The sequence below is a fragment of the Hemiscyllium ocellatum genome, chromosome 3 (assembly GCF_020745735.1).
Source record: "Hemiscyllium ocellatum isolate sHemOce1 chromosome 3, sHemOce1.pat.X.cur, whole genome shotgun sequence".
Taxonomy (NCBI): Eukaryota; Metazoa; Chordata; class Chondrichthyes; order Orectolobiformes; family Hemiscylliidae; genus Hemiscyllium; species Hemiscyllium ocellatum.
Window position 1 is genome coordinate 1,731,236 of NC_083403.1, and position 20,711 is coordinate 1,751,946.

General features: G+C 54.9%; 1 protein-coding gene across 1 annotated transcript in view; it reads left to right on the forward strand.

Moving 5' to 3' along the window:
• The window catches only part of LOC132830400 (MAM domain-containing glycosylphosphatidylinositol anchor protein 1-like), a 243,115-nt gene that overhangs the window by 96,978 nt on the left and 125,426 nt on the right, over positions 1 to 20,711 (forward strand). The window contains exons 2-3 of the mRNA XM_060848071.1: positions 3,910 to 4,049; positions 6,258 to 6,432. Of these exons, the coding sequence (XP_060704054.1) occupies positions 3,910 to 4,049; positions 6,258 to 6,432 (315 nt within the window). The remainder of the gene's footprint in view (positions 1 to 3,909; positions 4,050 to 6,257; positions 6,433 to 20,711) is intronic.

Below are 20,711 nucleotides of genomic sequence, written 5' to 3' on the forward strand. Positions count from 1 at the left end.
ACTCTATCAACAAACACATTGACTTGGATCCCATTTACCACTCCCTGAGAAAAAGAACAGGAAATTACATCACCAACCCAAGGAAACCTAAACATACAAATAAAAGGCGGGCCATACCACCAGTGCTTCACCCGGAGGCTCACTGATGATGTTACCTAGTATGGTGACGAAACATCTGAAACCGAACCTTCCAGCTCAGTGAGTAACTTACATCCATATTCCTGTAATGTTGCATTTCCCATAGCTAACTGACTCAGCCTACACATCCACTGTTTACCACGGCCAATCACCCGAATGTGGACATCTGTGTGAGAGGAAGCCCACGCAGACATGGGGAGAATAGGCCACCTCCACGCAGACAGTCGCCCGAGGCCGGGATCGAACCTGGGTCCCTGGTGCTGTGAGGCAGCGGTGCTAATCACTGAGCCAAGGCAGGAGATGGGGCGGGAGATTCATCTCAAGATTAGAGTGGTGCTGGAAAAGCACAGTAGGTCAGGCAGCATCCCAGGAGCAGGAGCACCCACGTTTTCAAGAGACATTCCTGACCTGCTGTGCTTTTCCAGCAACAGTCTGACCACTCTGTCACCTCAGCCCCTACACCCCCTCCCTATCTCTGTAACCCCCTCCAGCCCCTACACCCCCTCCCCATCTCTGTAACCCCCTCCAGACCCTACACCCCTCCCTTTCTCTGTAACCCCCCTCCAGCCCCTACACCCTCCCTATCGCTGTAACCCCCTCCAGCCCCTACACCCCCTCCCTATCTCTGTAACCCCTCCAGCCCCTCCCTAACTCTGTAACCCCCTCCGGCCCCTACACCACCTCCCTATCTCTGTAACCTCCTCTGGCCCCTCCAGCCCCTCCCTATCTCTGTAACTCCCTCCAGCCCCTTCACCCCCTCCCTATCTCTGTAACCCCCTCCAGCCCCTACACCCTCTCCCTATCCCTGTAACCCCTACACCCTCTCCCTATCTCTGTAACTCCCTACACCCCCTCCCTATCTTTGTAACCCCCCTACACCCCTCCCTATCTCTGTAACCTCTCTACACCCCCTCCCTATCCCTGTAACCCCCTACACCCCCTCCCTATCCCTGTAACCCCCTACACCCCCTCCCTATCTCTGTAACCCCCTACACCCCCTCCCTATCCCTGTAACCCCCCTACACCCCCTCCCTATCTCTGTAACCCCCTACACCCCTCCCTATCCCTGTAAACCCCCTACACCCCCTCCCTATCTCTGTAACCCCCTACACCCCCTCCCTATCCCTGTAACCCCCTACACCCCCTCCCTATCTCTGTAACCCCCTACACCCCCTCCCTATCTCTGTAACCCCCTACACCCCCTCCCTGTAACCCCTACACCCCCTCCCTATCTCTGTAACCCCCTACACCCCCTCCCTATCCCTGTAACCCCCCTACACCCCCTCCCTATCTCTGTAACCCCCTACACCCCCTCCCTATCTCTGTAACCCCCTACACCCCCTCCCTATCCCTGTAACCCCCCTACACCCCCTCCCTATCTCTGTAACCCCCTACACCCCCTCCCTATCCCTGTAACCCCTACACCCCCTCCCTATCCCTGTAACCCCCTACACCCCTCCCTATCCCTGTAAACCCCCTACACCCCCCTCCCTGTAACCCCTACACCCCCTCCCTATCCCTGTAACCCCCTACACCCCCTCCCTATCCCTGTAACCCCCTACACCCCCTCCCTATCCCTGTAACCCCCTACACCTCCTCCCTATCCCTGTAACCCCCCTACACCCCCTCCCTATCCCTGTAACCCCCTACACCCCTCCCTATCCCTGTAACCCCCTACACCCCCTCCCTATCCCTGTAACCCCCTACACCCCCTCCCTATCTCTGTAACCCCCCTACACCCCCTCCCTATCTCTGTAACCCCCTACACCCCTCCCTATCCCTGTAAACCCCCACACCCCCTCCCTATCCCTGTAACCCCCTACACCCCCTCCCTATCCCTGTAACCCCCTACACCCCCTCCCTATCCCTGTAAACCCCCTACACCCCCTCCCTATCTCTGTAACCCCCTACACCCCTCCCTATCCCTGTAACCCCTACACCCCCTCCCTATCTCTGTAACCCCTACACCCCTCCCTATCTCTGTAACCCCCTACACCCCCTCCCTATCCCTGTAACCCCTACACCCCCTCCCTATCCCTGCAACCCCTACACCCCCTCCCTATCCCTGTAACCCCCCACACCCCCTCCCTATCCCTGTAACCCCCTACACCCCCTCCCTATCTCTGTAACCCCCCTACACCCCCTCCCTATCCCTGTAACCCCCTACACCCCCTCCCTATCCCTGTAACCCCCACACCCCCTCCCTATCCCTGTAAACCCCCTACACCCCCTCCCTATCCCTGTAACCCCCTACACCCCCTCCCTATTCCTGTAACCCCCCTACACCCCCTCCCTATCCCTGTAACCCCTACACCCCCTCCCTATCCCTGTAACCCCCTACACCCCTCCCTATCCCTGTAAACCCCCTACACCCCCTCCCTGTAACCCCTACACCCCCTCCCTATCCCTGTAACCCCCTACACCCCCTCCCTATCCCTGTAACCCCCTACACCCCCTCCCTATCCCTGTAACCCCCTACACCTCCTCCCTATCCCTGTAACCCCCCTACACCCCCTCCCTATCCCTGTAACCCCCTACACCCCCTCCCTATCCCTGTAACCCCCTACACCCCCTCCCTATCCCTGTAACCCCCTACACCCCCTCCCTATCTCTGTAACCCCCCTACACCCCCTCCCTATCTCTGTAACCCCCTACACCCCTCCCTATCCCTGTAAACCCCCACACCCCCTCCCTATCCCTGTAACCCCCTACACCCCCTCCCTATCCCTGTAACCCCCTACACCCCCTCCCTATCCCTGTAAACCCCCTACACCCCCTCCCTATCTCTGTAACCCCCTACACCCCTCCCTATCCCTGTAACCCCTACACCCCCTCCCTATCTCTGTAACCCCTACACCCCTCCCTATCTCTGTAACCCCCTACACCCCCTCCCTATCCCTGTAACCCCTACACCCCCTCCCTATCCCTGCAACCCCTACACCCCCTCCCTATCCCTGTAACCCCCCACACCCCCTCCCTATCCCTGTAACCCCCTACACCCCCTCCCTATCTCTGTAACCCCCCTACACCCCCTCCCTATCCCTGTAACCCCCTACACCCCCTCCCTATCCCTGTAACCCCCACACCCCCTCCCTATCCCTGTAAACCCCCTACACCCCCTCCCTATCCCTGTAACCCCCTACACCCCCTCCCTATTCCTGTAACCCCCCTACACCCCCTCCCTATCTCTGTAACCCCCTACACCCCTCCCTATCCCTGTAACCCCTACACCCCTCCCTATCCCTGTAACCCCTACACCCCCTCCCTATCTCTGTAACCCCTACACCCTCTCCCTATCCCTGTAACCCCCCTACACCCCCTCCCTATCTCTGTAACCCCTACACCCTCTCCCTATCCCTGTAACCCCCCTACACCCCCTCCCTATCTCTGTAACCCCCTACACCCCTCCCTATCCCTGTAAACCCCCTACACCCCCTCCCTATCTCTGTAACCCCCTCTGGGCTATGTACTCCCCTCTGTGTTTCGAAGTGTATTGCAGTCCCTGGACGGTTGGGTAACAGAGTGTTCCTATAGCCACGATGTTTCGGCAATCTCTGACCAGACCCTGGTGCTGTCAGCTCAGACAGTGATGATCTTCATCTCCTCTGTGTTCACCTTGTTTTTCCTTCTCTCTCTCTCTCTCTCCCCTCTGTCTCCATCCCTTTGCTCTCTCTCTCACCCTATCCCTAACTCTCTCCCTCCCACCCCCACACCCCCAACGGTCCTGTCTCTCCCTCTCTCTCTCTCTCCCCCCCCATTCTGATATTCCAGCTCCAGCGAATGCTCGCATTGTTCACGCTGGCCAGGCTTGCGTGGTGAAAGATGACCACATCAGTGAACGAGTGTACACCATCCGAGAGGGGGGCACCTTGGTACTAGTCTGCCTAGTAACTGGGCACCCCAGGCCCCAGGTAATGGACCACAGGAACGGCCGAGAGGAGGGGGCAAGGTGGGAGGGGGCTGGTGCTGAGGGGGAGAGAGTGTTTGTGGGAGGGAGTGATGAAGGAAGGGGGTGGGAAATACAGAGCACTGACGGACAGGAGGGGGCAGACTGGGGCGAGGGAAGTGGATGTGGGTGGAGGTGAATGGGGTCAGGGAAGGAGAAGGAGGGGAGAGTAAGGGACGGGGGAGAAAAGGGGGTAATGAGGGGAGTGGGAGTGAGAGAGGAGTGAGTACAGGTTGGACGGTGCGAAAGGAGTCAGGGATTGGGACACGGGGGTGAGGGATCACGGAGAATGAAGACATTGAAAGCAAGAAACAGAACGTGTGAGAGAGAAACAGACAGACTCAGGAAGAGAGCGAGCATCAGAGGGATTAGTCTGGGAGGGAGAGAAAAGGGAGTGAGGGGGAGAGAGTGGGATTAGTCTGGGTGGGATATTAAAGGGTGCGGGGAGTGAGGGGGAGTGAGTGTAGGGTATTGAAGGGTGCGGGGAGTGAGGGGGAGTGAGTGTGGGGTATTGAAGGGTGCGGGGAGTGAGGAGGAGTGAGTGTGGGGTATTGAAGGGTGCGGGGAGTGAGGGGGAGTGAGTGTAGGGTATTGAAGGGTGCGGGGAGTGAGGGGGAGTGAGTGTGGGGTATTGAAGAGTGCGGGGAGTGAGGGGGAGTGAGTGTAGGGTATTGAAGGGTGCGGGGAGTGAGGGGGAGTGAGTGTGGGGTATTGAAGGGTGCGGGGAGTGGGGGGAGTGAGTGTGGGGTATTGAAGGGTGCGGGGAGTAAGGGGGGAGTGAGTGTGGGGTATTGAAGGGTGCGGGGAGTGGGGGGAGTGAGTGTGGGGTATTGAAGGGTGCGGGGAGTAAGGGGGGAGTGAGTGTGGGGTATTGAAGGGTGTGGGGAGTGGGGGGAGTGAGTGTGGGGTATTGAAGGGTGCGGGGAGTGAGGGGGGAGTGAGTGTGGAGTATTGAAGGGTGTGGGGAGTGAGGAGGAGTGAGTGTGGGGTATTGAAGGGTGCGGGGAGTGAGTGTGGGGTATTGAAGGGTGCGGGGAGTGAGGGGGAGTGAGTGTGGGGTATTGAAGAGTGCGGGGAGTGAGGGGGAGTGAGTGTAGGGTATTGAAGGGTGCGGGGAGTGAGGGGGAGTGAGTGTGGGGTATTGAAGGGTGCGGGGAGTGAGGGGGAGTGAGTGTGGGGTATTGAAGGGTGCGGGGAGTGGGGGGAGTGAGTGTGGGGTATTGAAGGGTGCGGGGAGTGAGGGGGGAGTGAGTGTGGGGTATTGAAGGGTGCGGGGAGTAAGGGGGGAGTGAGTGTAGGGTATTGAAGGGTGCGGGGAGTGGGGGGAGTGAGTGTGGGGTATTGAAGGGTGCGGGGAGTGAGGGGGAGTGAGTGTGGGGTATTGAAGGGTGCGGGGAGTGAGGGGGAGTGAGTGTGGGGTATTGAAGGGTGTGGGGAGTGAGTGTGGGGTATTGAAGGGTGCGGGGAGTGAGGGGGAGTGAGTGTGGGGTATTGAAGGGTGCGGGGAGTGGGGGGAGTGAGTGTGGGGTATTGAAGGGTGCGGGGAGTGAGGGGGAGTGAGTGTGGGGTATTGAAGGGTGTGGGGAGTGAGTGTGGGGTATTGAAGGGTGTGGGGAGTGAGTGTGGGGTATTGAAGGGTGCGGGGAGTGAGGGGGAGTGAGTGTGGGGTATTGAAGGGTGCGGGGAGTGAGTGTGGGGTATTGAAGGGTGCGGGGAGTGAGGGGGAGTGAGTGTGGGGTATTGAAGGGTGCGGGGAGTGAGGGGGAGTGAGTGTGGGGTATTGAAGGGTGCGGGGAGTGAGGGGGAGTGAGTGTAGGGTATTGAAGGGTGCGGGGAGTGAGGGGGAGTGAGTGTGGGGTATTGAAGGGTGTGGGGAGTGAGGAGGAGTGAGTGTGGGGTATTGAAGGGTGTGGGGAGTGAGGGGGAGTGAGTGTGGGGTATTGAAGGGTGCGGGGAGTAAGGGGGGAGTGAGTGTGGGGTATTGAAGGGTGCGGGGAGTGAGGGGGGAGTGAGTGTGGGGTATTGAAGGGTGCGGGGAGTGAGGGGGGAGTGAGTGTAGGGTATTGAAGGGTGCGGGGAGTGAGGGGGTAGGCCCAGGGGAATGTTCCTGGTGAGGCTGATGGGTGGTGATGTCTGGAGCCCCATCCCGTGTGAACACGTGGTTTTGTTGCAGGTGAAATGGACGAAAACCGCGGGCAGTGCGTCGGACCGTTTCCAGGAGACCACGGTGTTTAACCAGACGCTGCAGATTACCCACATCCTGCGGATTCAGGGAGGTCGTTACTACTGTAAAGCAGAGAATGGCATTGGAGGGCCTGCTATCAAGTCCATCCGAGTAGATGTACAATGTGAGTCACTTGCTTCCCTCCTCCACAGTTCAAACCCCACACTGTCAATGTTAGAGCCTGTCATCACCTTCCAGAACCTTCCACAAACCATTCCCATTCACTGCATCCTCTGGAGCCCCTGCTATCAGACTGTAGGCTCCCCGGGCGGTCAAACTAATGTCATGGTGTCAGACTGGGAGGTCACAGTGGGGCCAGACTGGGAGGTCACAGTGGGGCCAGACTGGGAGGTTACAGTGGGGTCAGACTGGGTGGTCACGGTGGGGTCAGACTGGGAGGTCACAGTGGGGTCAGATTGGGAGGTCACGGTGGGGCCAGACTGGGAGGTCACGGTGGGGTCAGCCTATGAAGTCATGGTAGGATCAACCTGAGGGGTCACAGTGGGGTCAGACTGGGAGGTCACGGTGGGGCCAGCCTATAAAGTCATGGTGGGATCAGCCTGAGAGGTCACGGTGGGGTCAGACTGGGAGGCCATGGTGGGATCAGACTGGGGAGTTCATCGTGGGGTCAGCCTGAAAGGTCACTATGGTATCAGACCGAGAGGTCATGATGGGGTTAGACTGGGAGGTCACGGGGTCAGCCTGAGAATGCATAGTGAGGTCACCGTGGGGTCAGCCTGGGAGGTCATGGTGAGGTCAGCCTGGGAGGTCACAGTTGGGTTAGCCTGGGAGGTCACGGTGGGGTCAGCCTGGGACATAATGGTGGGGTCAGCCTGAGTGACCACGGCGGGGTCAGACTGGGAGGTCACGGTGGGGTCAGACTAGGAGGTCATGGTGGGATTAGACTGGGAGGGTATGGTGGGGTCAGACTGGGAGGTCATGGTGGGGTCAGACTGGGAGGTCATGGTGGGGCCAGACTGGGAGATCATGGTGGGATCAGACTGGGAGGTCATGGTGGGATCAGACTAGGAGGTCATGGTGGGATTAGACTGGGAGGGTACGGTGGGGTCAGACTGGGAGGTCATGGTGGGATCAGACTAGGAGGTCATGGTGGGATTAGACTGGGAGGGTACGGTGGGGTCAGACTGGGAGGTCATGGTGCAGTCAGACTGGGGAGTTCATCGTGGGATCAGCCTGAAAGGTCACTCTGGTATCAGACCGAGAGGTCATGATGGGGTTAGACTGGGAGGTCATGGTGGGGTCAGCCTGGGAGGTCACAGTTGGGTTAGCCTGGGAGGTCACGGTGGGATCAGACTAGGAGGTCATTGTGGGATTAGACTGGGAGGGTATGGTGGGGTCAGACTGGGAGATCATGGTGGGGTCAGACTGGGAGGTCATGGTGGGATCAGACTAGGAGGTCATGGTGGGATTAGACTGGGAGGGTACGGTGGGGTCAGACTGGGAGGTCATGGTGGGATCAGACTGGGAGGGTACGGTGGGGTCAGACTGGGAGGGTACGGTGGGGTCAGACTGGGAGGTCATGGTGGGATCAGACTGGGAGGTCATGGTGGGATTAGACTGGGAGGGTATGGTGGGGTCAGACCGGGAGGTCATGGTGGGATCAGACTAGGAGGTCATGGTGGGATTAGACTGGGAAGGTATGGTGGGGTCAGACTGGGAGGTCATGGTGCGGTCAGACTAGGGAGTTCATCGTGGGATCAGCCTGAAAGGTCACTCTGGTATCAGACCGAGAGGTCATGTTGGGGTTAGACTGGGAGGTCACGGGGTCAGCCTGAGAATGCATAGTGGGGTCAGCCTGAAAGGTCACTCTGGTATCAGACCGAGAGGTCATGATGGGGTTAGACTGGGAGGTCGTGGGTTCAGCCTGAGAATACATAGTGAGGTCAGGCAGGAGGTCACAGTGGGGTCAGCCTGAAAGGTCATTGTGGGGTTAGTCTAGTAGGTCACAGTGGGGTCAGACTGGAAGGTAAAACTGAAATGTCATGGCAGGGTCAGACTGAGAGGTCAAGGTGGGATCAGACTGAGTTCATTGAGCAGTCATTAAGTGGGGTCACACTGCAGCATCTAGTCATGGTTACACCAGTCAATGGGGTCACATCCTGGAGCTTTTGTAGGTTAAGGGTCACAGAGATTGTACCAGGGAGTGTAAACATTCACTTCGTGGTGGTGGTGATGGTGATGGTGGTGGTGAAGGTGGTGATGGTGATGGTTAAATGATGTGTTGGCTCAAGACTCTAGGTGTGTGTGGCATCTAACCGTCTGAACTATGGGGTCATGGCATGTGCTGAACATGTATATTCTGCATCGACTACTCAGATGGACTTGGTTCAGTAACTGTCCTCAATCTCTACCCCTTAGACCAGCATCATCCTCCATCTCCTCATACCCAAAAACTTCTCTGTTATAGCTGGTTAACAGCTGCAGGAATACCGAGACACTGGGAGCAGAATGTAACAGGACATTTTGAGACCATGAGCAGGATTGGCTGAAGTCAGCATGGGATTATAAATCTACTGGAGCTTTTTGGGGATGTAATGGTTAGAATAGAGCTGGAAGACCCAGTCAGTGTGGTGTATTTGAGTTTTCATAACGTCCCACAGGTTACTGGGTAAAATTAAAGCTCATGGGGTTGGGGGTAAGATATTGGCATTGGTTGAGAAACAGAGAGTGGGAATAATTGGTTCTTTTTCTGCCTGGTAGGCAGTGACGAGGGGATACCATAAGGACCAATGCTTGGATTTCAGCTGTTCACAACATACATGAATAGAAACAGTATTTCCTAGTTTACTGATGATCTAAAACTAGATGGGACTAAATGGTGATATAGTGGGAAGTGTGGGTGTACAAGGGGATCAGGGAGTCCTTGTACACCAATTAATGAAAGTAAGCAGATAGGTGCAGCAAGAGAAATGGTGCATTGCCCTTCATTGCACACGGCTTACTTTAAACTCTACAGATCCACTTTTGGAATATATTCAGGGACTTGGCCTTCGCTGCTTTCAGTGGGAGGGAATTCCACAGGGTCACCACTCTGTCTACCTGCATCTCCACTTTCAAGGAGCTATGAACCTGCACTGTAAGGTCTCTCTGTTCAGCAACACTCCCTAGGACCTTACCATTAAGTGTATAAGTCCTGCTAAGATTTGCTTTCCCAAAATGCAGCACCTCTCATTTATCTGAATTAAACTCCATCTGCCACTTCTCAGGCCATTGGCCCATCTGGTCCAGATCCTGTTGTAATCTGAGGGAACCCTCTTCGCTGGTAAAAACAATGATTGCAGATGCTGGAAACCAGATTCTGGATCAGTGGTGCTGGAAGAGCACAGCAGTTCAGGCAGCATCCGAGGAGCAGGAAAATCAACGTTTCGGGCAAAAGCCCTTCATCAGGAATAAAGGCAGAGAGCCTGAAGCGTGGAGAGATAAGCTAGAGGGGGGTGGGGGTGGGGAGAAAGTAGCATAGAGTACAATGGATGAGTGGGGGAGTGGATGAAGGTGATAGGTCAGGGAGGAGAGGGTGGAGTGGATAGATGGAAAAGGAGCTAGGCAGGTCAGACAAGTCATGGGGACAGTGCTGAGCTGGAAGTTTGGAACTAGGGTGAGGTGGGGGAAGGGGAAATGAGGAAACTGTTGAAGTCCACATTGATGCCCTGGGGTTGAAGTGTTCCGAGGCGGAAGATGAGGCGTTCTTCCTCCAGGCGTCTGGTGGTGAGGGAGCGGCGGTGAAGGAGGCCCAGGACCTCCATGTCCTCGGCAGAGTGGGAGGGGGAGTTGAAATGTTGGGCCACGGGACGGTGTGGTTGATTGGTGCAGGTGTCCCGGAGATGTCTAAAAGTGTGGTGCTGGAAAAGCGCAGCAGGTCAGGCAGCATCTGAGGAGCAGGAGAGCTGACATTTTGGACATAAGTCCTTCTTCAGGGAAAGTGTTCAGGGGCCTGCCATTAACTGGAGACTTTTCCTGAACATTTGATCTCCCAAAGTGCAGCAGCTCACACATCCCCGGATTAAACTCCATCTGCCTTTTCTCTGCCCATACCTGCAACTGATCTCTATCCCGCTGTAACCTTCGACACTATCCACAACGCCCCCCAATCTTTGTATCACCTACAAACTTACCAACCCAGCCATCGACATTTCCATCCAGGTTATTTATACATATCACAAACAGCAGAGGGCCCAGTACTGATCCCTGCGGAACCCCACCAGTCACCGACCCCCCAGCCTGAAAAACACCCTTCCCCCACTACCCCCTGCCTTCCCAGGGCAAGCCAATTCTGAATTCACACGGGCAAGGTCCCGTGGATCCTGTGAATCTTAATCTTCTGGATGAGCCGACCATGAGGGACCTTGTTGAAAGCCTGACTAAAATCCATGGGGGCAACATCCACTGCTCTACCCCCATCGATCACCACCTTCACCTCCTTGAAAGATTCAATCACGTTAGGAATCCATGACCTGCCCCACACAGAGCCATACCCCACACAGAGCCATACCCCACACAGAGCCATACCCCACACAGAGCCGTGCCCCACACAGAGCCGTGCCCCACACAGAGCCACGCCCCACACAGAGCCGTGCCCCACACAGAGCCATACCCCACACAGAGCCGTGCCCCACACAGAGCCGTGCCCCACACAGAGCCACACCCCACACAGAGCCATACCCCACACAGAGCCACGCCCCACACAGAGCCACGCCCCACACAGAGCCACGCCCCACACAGAGCCACGCCCCACACAGAGCCGTGCCCCACACAGAGCCGTGCCTCACACAGAGCCGTGCCCCACACAGAGCCGTACCTCACACAGAGCCGTGCCCCACACAGAGCCATGCTGACTGGCCCTAACTAGGCCACGCTTGTCCAAATACACCTCAATCCTATCCCTAAGAATTCTCTCCAATAGCTTCCCAACCACCGATGTGCGACTCCCTGGTCTATAGTTTCCTGCATTATTCCTGTTTCCCTTCTTGAACAGAGGAACAGCATTAGCTCCTCATTAGTCCTCCAGTACCCCTCCAGTGCGTAGTGAGGATACACAGATCCTGGTCAAGGCCCCAGCAATCTCCCCTCTTGCCTTTCTCAGTAACCGGGAGTAGATACCATCGGGCCCTGGGGATTTATCCACCTTAACGCTCTTCAAGAGACCCAACACCACTTCACTCTTAATCTCAGAATGCCTGAGGATATTAGCATGCTCCGCCCTCCATATCCTTCCCCTGGGTGAATATTGACACAAAGTACTCGCTCAGGATCGCACTCACACCCTCTGCCTCCAAGCACTAGTACCCTCCTTTATCCTGGAGTGGTCCTTCCTTCTCCCTCGATATCCTCTTGTTGTTAATGTCTCTGTAGAATATCTTGGGGGTCTCTCTAACCCGACTTACCAAGGTCATTTCATCGCCCCCTCCTTGCTCTCCCTATTCCCTGCTTGAGTACTTTCCTGCTTTCCTTATATTCCCCATGGACCCTGTCTGATTTTACCTTCCTAAACCTTACAGATGCTCCTTTTACCCTTTTGACTAAATTCCCAACCTCCCTCGTTATCCGAGGATCCCTTACCCTCCCTCCTTACTGGAACACGCTGCTCCTGAACTCTCCCCAGCAGCTCTTTAAACACCTCCCACGTGTCCAAGTGTGGCCTTGCCTGATCACAGCTCCTCCCAATGAACACTCCCGAGCTCCGGCCGAATACGGACAGAATCTCCCTCCCCCCAATCTAGTCCCCTCCCACAAGGTCCTGTCTTGTCCTTGTCCATCGCTGTCTTAAAACTTAAGGAGTTATGATCATTGTTTCCAAAGTGCTGTCCCAGAGAAAGGCCAGACACCTGACCAGGCCCATTAGCCAATACAAGGCCCAGTATGGCCGCCTCCTGTAATTGGACCATCTGTGCACTGTTTCAAGAAACCCTCTTGGATGCCCCTAACAAACTCTGCCCCATCTAAGCCTCTTGCTCGAAGGGAGTCCCAGCCAATATTGGGGACGTTAAAGCCCCCCACAAAGCCAGCTCTGTTTTTATAGCACCTTTCCATAACCTGCCTCCATGTTTGTTCCTCAGTCTCTTGGTGGCTGTTGGGTCGGGCCTGTGGTACCATCCTATCAGAGTGATTGCAGCCATTTTATTTTTGTGCTTTACCCATGTTGCCTCAGTGGATGAAGCCTTCAGTATGTCCTCTCCCTGTACAGGTGTAACATTCTCCTGAATTAGTTCTGTCACTCCTCCACCACCTTGTCCTTCCTCTCTCTCTCGTCCAAAACAAGGAAACCCTGGAGTGTTCAGCAGCCAGTCCTGTCCCTCTCTCAGCCAAGTGTCTGTAATGTCCATCATTCTCCCATGGACTGATCCAGGCTCCAAGACCATCTGACTTACTTACAAAACACCCAAGTGCCAGAAAATGAATAAAAGCAGCTCTGTTAATTCAGAGAGTAGTTTGGAATCTGATCGCATGGACAGAGTCAGGTCCCTGGGGGTGAGACAGAGCTGTGCGATTCTGATTGGTGTTGAGAAAAGCTCTCGAGACTCGGACCTTGCGAGCGGATTAGTTTATGACATGATATATCAGGGGAATTCACCGTCCTAACTGTGGCTCGATGTTATTCCGATACTACAGGATTATAATCAGAGCTCGGAGCTGACCGTTAATTACACAGTTTGGCATGTTTACAAGTTGGTACTAAATTAGAGGATAGTTATTAAATTCAAAACTAAAGCCTGATTATGCATTCCAGAAGTGGACAGACCAACAGTATCACCACCTGTTCTAGTTACACCGATTGCTAACACTGAGCAGAGATTGCCCTAATTGGCTGAGTCACCGTGAAGAGGCGATAACTAGAGAAGGAAGGGGGACTAATTGGAAAGTCTATGTCAGCTTGACTGGTTCTCCAGCCTGCGCTGACCATTCAGCAAAGGGAGGAGACATTATCATGAGAAGGAAGATACGGACCACCTTTCACATTACCTCACGGTAAGGAATACAGAGCCAGCTAAGTTCTGGCTGGGACACAAACTGGAACTCTCAGCCGAATCTGAAAATGGCTTCCAGGCAAAAACTGTTCACTTTTCCCCAACAGTTGGTCAGTGAGACCGTGTGTGTCTGTGCGTTAGGTCCATCTGAACACAACTTACTCTTCGTCCCGCTGGATGTTTTCAGCAGAACCCGATGAGGTGGCTGCATTGTCAGGAACATCCTGGTCAGATCCCCTCTGGTGAGGAATGATTCCCAATCTGTGTGCCCCCCCCACTCACATTCACTCACTGGGGTCTCCCACACAGGATTTAACTGACTCGATGCTGATGCTCAATGCAAGTCAGGGCGAGGGAAGGAAAACAGTCAGATATAAAATGGAAGGTCACTGCACAGTCCGTGTGGAGACAAAGTCCCACCCTCACATTGAGAATCCCCTCCATCGTGTTGTGTGGCACTATCACCGTGCTCAATGGGACAGACTTCAAACTGATCGAGTAACTCAAGGCTGGGCCTCCAGGAGGCACTGTGGGCCACCAGCAGCAGCAGGACTGTCCCCCAGCACAGTCTGTAACCTCATGGCCCAGCATATCCCCCCCCTCACCCATTACCACCCAGCCAGGGCATCAACGCTGGGTCAGTGGGGAGAGCAGGGGGGGCATGCTGGGGGCAGCATCAGGCAGACCTGAGGAGGAGGTGCCAACCTGGTGAAGGGACCAAACAGGATTACTTACCAAACAGCATAAGCTGCAAGTGGGAGACAGAGCGAAGGGATCCCACACCCAACAGACCCAATCTCAGCTCTGCAGTCCTGCCACATCCAGCTGTGAATGGGGAGGGGGGGGGGGGGCAGTTAAACAGCTCACTGGGGGGGGGGAGGCTCCACAAATCTCCCCCTCCTCAATGATGGAGGAGCCCAGCACATCAGGGTAAAGGAGAAGGCTGGAACGTTCACAGCAACCTTCAGTCAGAAGGGCCGAGAGCATGATCCACCTCAGCCTCCCCCAGTGTCACAGAGACCAGGCTCCAGCCAATTCGGGTCACTCCACCCAGCTCCTGACCTCATTCCAGCCTTGGGTCAAACATGGACAAAAGGAGCTGGATTCCAGAGGGGAGGGGAGAGAGACAGCCCTTGGTATCAAGGCTGCATTCGACCGAGTGTGGCATCAAGAAGCCCGGGCAAAACTGGAATCAATGGGTATTGGGGGCAAACTCTCCCCTGGTCAGAGTGATACCTGGCACAGAGGAAGATGGTTGTGGTTGTTGGAGGGTCAGTCATCTCAGCTCCAGGACACCTCTGCAGGAGTCCCTCAGGGGAGTGTCCTAGACCCAACCATCTTCAGCTGCTTCATCAATGACCTTCCCTCCATCACAGGGTCAGAGGTGGGGGATTCGCTGATGACTGTGCAGGGTTCACCACCATTCGAATTTCCTCAGATACTGAAGCAGTCCGTGTTCAAATACAACACGATCTGGACAGTATCCAGGCTTGGGCTGACCAGTGGCAAGTAACATTCACACCACACAGATACCAGGCTATGACCATCTCCAATAAGAGACAAGCTAACCACTGCCCCCTGACATCAATGGTGTCACCATCACAGAATCCCCCACTATTAATGCCCTGAAAGTTACTATTGACCAGAAACCAATCATATAAACAGCGAAAAAACAGCAGGTCAGAGGCTGGGAATCCTGCAGGGAGTAACTCCCCTCCTGTCTCCCCAAAGCCTGTCCACCATCTACAAGGCACAGGTCAGGAGTGGGAGGGAATACTCCCCACTTGCCCCTGGATGGGGGCAGCTCCAACAACACTCAAGAAGCTCAACACCATCCAGGAGAAAGCAGCCGCTGGATTGACCCCACACCCACAAACACCCCCTCCCCCCATCGACACTCAGTAACAGCAGTGTGTACCGTCCTCTCCCTCCCCCACCCCCCCTCAGTAACAGCAGTGTGTACCATCCCCTCCCTCCCCAACCGACACTCAGTAACAGCAGTGTGTACCGTCCCCTCCCTCCCCCCACCCCCCCTCAGTAACAGCAGTGTGTACCGTCCCCTCCCTCCCCCCACCCCCCCTCAGTAACAGCAGTGTGTACCGTCCCCTCCCTCCCCCACCCCCCTCAGTAACAGCAGTGTGTACCGTCCCCTCCCTCCCCCACCGACGCTCAGTAACAGCAGTGTGTACCGTCCCCTCCCTCCCCCCACCCCCCTCAGTAACAGCAGTGTGTACCGTCCCCTCCCTCCCCCCACCCCCCCCCCTCAGTAACAGCAGTGTGTACCGTCCCCTCCCTCCCCCCCACCCCCCTCAGTAACAGCAGTGTGTACCGTCCCCTCCCTCCCCCCACCCCCCCCTCAGTAACAGCAGTGTGTACCGTCCCCTCCCTCCCCCCCACCCCCCCTCAGTAACAGCAGTGTGTACCGTCCCCTCCCTCCCCCCCACCCCCCCTCAGTAACAGCAGTGTGTACTGTCCCCTCCCTCCCCCCCACCCCCCCTCAGTAACAGCAGTGTGTACTGTCTACAAGATACACTGCAGGAACTCACCAAAGACCCTCAGGCAGCACCTTCCAAACCCACAGCCCCTTCCATCTGGAAGGATAATGACAGCAGATACACGGGAACCCCACCCCCTGGAAGTCCCCCTCCAAGCCCCTCCCTCTCCTGACTGGGAATACAGTCGGCTCCCCGTACCAGGGGAGATATGTTGGAAGACATTCCACAGGAGACCCAAACCGTGTGTAGGAGGGAACCTGTTCATTTAGACGGAACGTTTACCTTCCCGGAAACCTCCTGGTCCATGGTTCGGGGCCGCGGTAAACCATACGTGACTGAAATGGTGGGAAGTAATTCCATGGATATGGGGTGGGTGCCCTGTATCTCCCTGTTCCGTCAGTGTCACTGGGTCAATGTCTGAGACGTCCCTCCGTTGGGATGTTGTGGGTCTCCCTCCTTCCTGAAGTCAACAACACGAAAGCGTTTGACAGTTTATTGGAGTGAAATTGCAGATGTCTACCAGAGGGTGTGTGCCTCTTGCCCGATGTCCTGAGGACGGCACATGAGGATAGACATTTGTGCAAAGACTGTGTTTCAAACCTGTCCTCCCAGTTTGTGTCCAAGCTGACCAATAAAAGGCTTGTGTTATAGTGTCCATTTTGGGTTTCCCAGGTTCTCATATTGTATTTCATTATCACCACCTGTCTCTTGAGTGAATACCCAATCTGGAAGGCTCCTAAAGGTACACGTGTGTGTGCTGTCGCTGGATGCTTCGCCAGACAACGTGAGTCCAGTTTAATGTGTCCATGCTGTGGGAGGTGTTTTGGTTCTGTTCCTGCGGTGAGGTTGTTGGTGACTCGGCATGGTGTGTGAGGATGACAGTCAGGGGTTCATGTCTCGCCCACCACCTGCCCGGCGTTGAGGAACAGTTTCCGAAACAGTTGAGTGTATTTTCCTGCAGGTATCTCTGGTCATTCAATCCCACTACCCCACACATTTCTCCGGGTGGGAACGTGGGGGTCTGTCAAATCAGAGTGTTGAACGTTTGTACACGGAGAGGCTCGGCGAAACTGAGAACAGGACAAAGACCTCGCTTTTGTGTCAAAAATACAACTGACTTTTGAAACACCTTACCCTCGAAATTGTCACCCACATGTTGATAATACACACCTAAGTCACCCTTTTGTTCGTGGGAGACACGGTGTGTGACATTAGTGGGAGACACGGTGTGTGTCACTAGTGGGAGACACGGTGTGTGACATTAGTGGGAGACACGGTGTGTGACATTAGTGGAGAGACACGGTGTGTGTCATTAGTGGGGAGACACGGTGTGTGACATTAGTGGGAGACACGATGTGTGACATTAGTGGGAGACACGGTGTGTGTCATTAGTGGGAGACACGGTGTGTGTCATTAGTGGGGAGACACGGTGTGTGTCATTAGTGGGGAGACACGGTGTGTGACATTAGTGGGAGACACGATGTGTGACATTAGTGGGAGACACGGTGTGTGTCATTAGTGGGAGACACGGTGTGTGTCATTAGTGGGAGACACGGTGTGTGACATTAGTGGGGAGACACGGTGTGTGTCATTAGTGGGGAGACACGGTGTGTGACATTAGTGGGAGACACGATGTGTGACATTAGTGGGAGACACGGTGTGTGTCATTAGTGGGAGACACGATGTGTGACATTAGTGGGAGACACGGTGTGTGACATTAGTGGGGAGACACGATGTGTGACATTAGTGGGAGACACGGTGTGTGACATTAGTGGGAGACACGGTGTGTGACATTAGTGGGGAGACACGGTGTGTGACATTAGTGGGGAGACACGGTGTGTGTCATTAGTGGGAGACACGGTGTGTGACATTAGTGGGAGACACGGTGTGTATCATTAGTGGGGAGACACGGTGTATGACATTAGTGGGGAGACATGGTGTGTGTCATTAGTGGGAGACACGGTGTGTGACATTAGTGGGGAGACACGGTGTGTGTCATTAGTGGGAGACACGGTGTGTGACATTAGTGGGAGACACGGTGTGTATCATTAGTGGGGAGACACGGTGTGTGACATTAGTGGGAGACATGGTGTGTGTCATTAGTGGGGAGACACGGTGTGTGTCATTAGTGGGGAGACACGGTGTGTGACATTAGTGGGAGACATGGTGTGTGTCATTAGTGGGAGAAACGGTGTGTGTCATTAGTGGGGAGACACGGTGTGTGTCATTAGTGGGAGACACGGTGTGTGACATTAGTGGGGAGAAACGGTGTGTGTCATTAGAGGGGAGACACGGTGTGTGACATTAGTGGGGAGACACGGTGTGTGACATTAGTGGGAGACACGGTGTGTGACATTAGTGGGGAGACACGGTGTGTGACATTAGTGGGAGACACGGTTTGTGACATTAGTGGGAGTGACGATGTGTGTCATTAGTGGGGAGACACGGTGTGTGACATTAGTGGGAGACACGGTGTGTGACATTAGTGGGAGACACGGTGTGTGTCATTAGTGGGAGACACGGTTTGTGACATTAGTGGGAGACACGGTTTGTGTCATTAGTGGGAGACACGGTGTGTGACATTAGTGGGGAGACACGGTGTGTGACGTTAGTGGGGAGACACGGTGTGTGACATTAGTGGGAGACACGGTGTGTGTCATTAGTGGGAGACACGGTGTGTGACATTAGTGGGAGACACGGTGTGTGACATTAGTGGGAGACACGGTTTGTGACATTAGTGGGAGAGACGATGTGTGTCATTAGTGGGGAGACACGGTGTGTATCATTAGTGGGGAGACACGGTGTGTGACATTAGTGGGGAGACACGGTGTGTGTCATTAGTGGGAGACACGGTGTGTGACATTAGTGGGGAGACACGGTGTGTGTCATTAGTGGGAGACACGGTGTGTGACATTAGTGGGAGACACGGTGTGTATCATTAGTGGGGAGACACGGTGTGTGACATTAGTGGGAGACACGGTGTGTGTCATTAGTGGGGGACACGGTGTGTGTCATTAGTGGGAGACACGGTGTGTGTCATTAGTGGGAGACACGGTGTGTGTCATTAGTGGGGAGACACGGTGTGTGACATTAGTGGGAGACACGGTGTGTGTCATTAGTGGGAGACACGGTGTGTGACGTTAGTGGGGAGACACGGTGTGTGACATTAGTGGGGAGACATCGTGTGTGTCATTAGTGGGAGACACGGTGTGTGACATTAGTGGGGAGACACGGTGTGTGTCATTAGTGGGACACATGGTGTGTGACATTAGTGGGAGACACAGTGTGTGTCGTTAGTGGGAGACACGGTGTGTGACATTAGTGGGAGACACTGTTTGTGACATTAGTGGGAGAGACGATGTGTGTCATTAGTGGGGAGACACGGTGTGTGACATTAGTGGGGAGACACGGTGTGTGACATTAGTGGGAGACACGGTGTGTGACATTAGTGGGGAGACACGGTGTGTGACATTAGTGGGGAGACAAGGTGTGTGACATTAGTGGGAGACACGGTTTGTGACATTAGTGGGAGACACGGTGTGTGTCATTAGTGGGAGACACGGTGTGTGTCATTAGTGTGAGACACGGTGTGTGACATTAGTGGGAGACACGGTGTGTGACATTAGTGGGGAGACACGGTGTGTGACATTAGTGTGAGACACGGTGTGTGACATTAGTGGGGAGACACAGTGTGTGTCATTAGTGGGAGACACGGTGTGTGACATTAGTGGGAGACACGGTGTGTGTCATTAGTGGGGAGACACGGTGTGTGTCATTAGTGGGACACATGGTGTGTGACATTAGTGGGAGACACAGTGTGTGTCGTTAGTGGGAGACACGGTGTGTGACATTAGTGGGGAGACACGGTGTGTGTCATTAGTGGGACACATGGTGTGTGACATTAGTGGGAGACACGGTGTGTGTCATTAGTGGGAGACACGGTGTGTGACATTAGTGGGAGACACGGTTTGTGACATTAGTGGGAGACACGGTGTGTGTCATTAGTGGGAGACACAGTGTGTGTCGTTAGTGGGAGACACGGTGTGTGACATTAGTGGGAGACACGGTGTGTGTCATTAGTGGGGAGACACGGTGTGTGACATTAGTGGGGAGACATCGTGTGTGTCATTAGTGGGAGACACGGTGTGTGACATTAGTGGGAGACACGGTGTGTGTCATTAGTGGGGAGACACGGTGTGTGTCATTAGTGGGACACAAGGTGTGTGACATTAGTGGGAGACACAGTGTGTGTCGTTAGTGGGGAGACACGGTGTGTGTCATTAGTGTGAGACACGGTGTGTGACATTAGTGGGAGACACGGTGTGTGACATTAGTGGGAGACACGGTTTGTGACATTACTGGGAGACACGGTGTGTGACATTAGTGGGAGACACGGTGTGTGTCATTAGTGGGGAGACACGGTGTGTGTCATTAGTGGGAGACACGGTGTGTGTCATTAGTGGGGAGACACGGTGTGTGTCATTAGTGGGAGACACGGTGTGTGTCATTAGTGGGAGACACGGTGTGTGACATTAGTGGGGAGACACGGTGTGTGACATTAGTGGGAGACACGGTGTGTGACATTAGTGGGAGACACAGTGTGTGACATTAGAGGGAGACACGGTGTGTGTCATTAGTGGGGAGACACGGTGTGTGTCATTAGTGGGAGACACGGTGTGTGTCATTAGTGGAAGACACGGTTTGTGACATTAGTGGGAGAGACGATGTGTGTCATTAGTGGGGAGACACGGTGTGTGACATTAGTGGGGAGACACGGTGTGTGACATTAGTGGGGAGACACGGTGTGTGTCGTTAGTGGGAGACACGGTGTGTGTCATTAGTGGGGAGACACGGTGTGTGTCATTAGTGGCAGACACGGTGTGTGTCATTAGTGGGGAGACACGGTGTGTGACATTAGTGGGAGA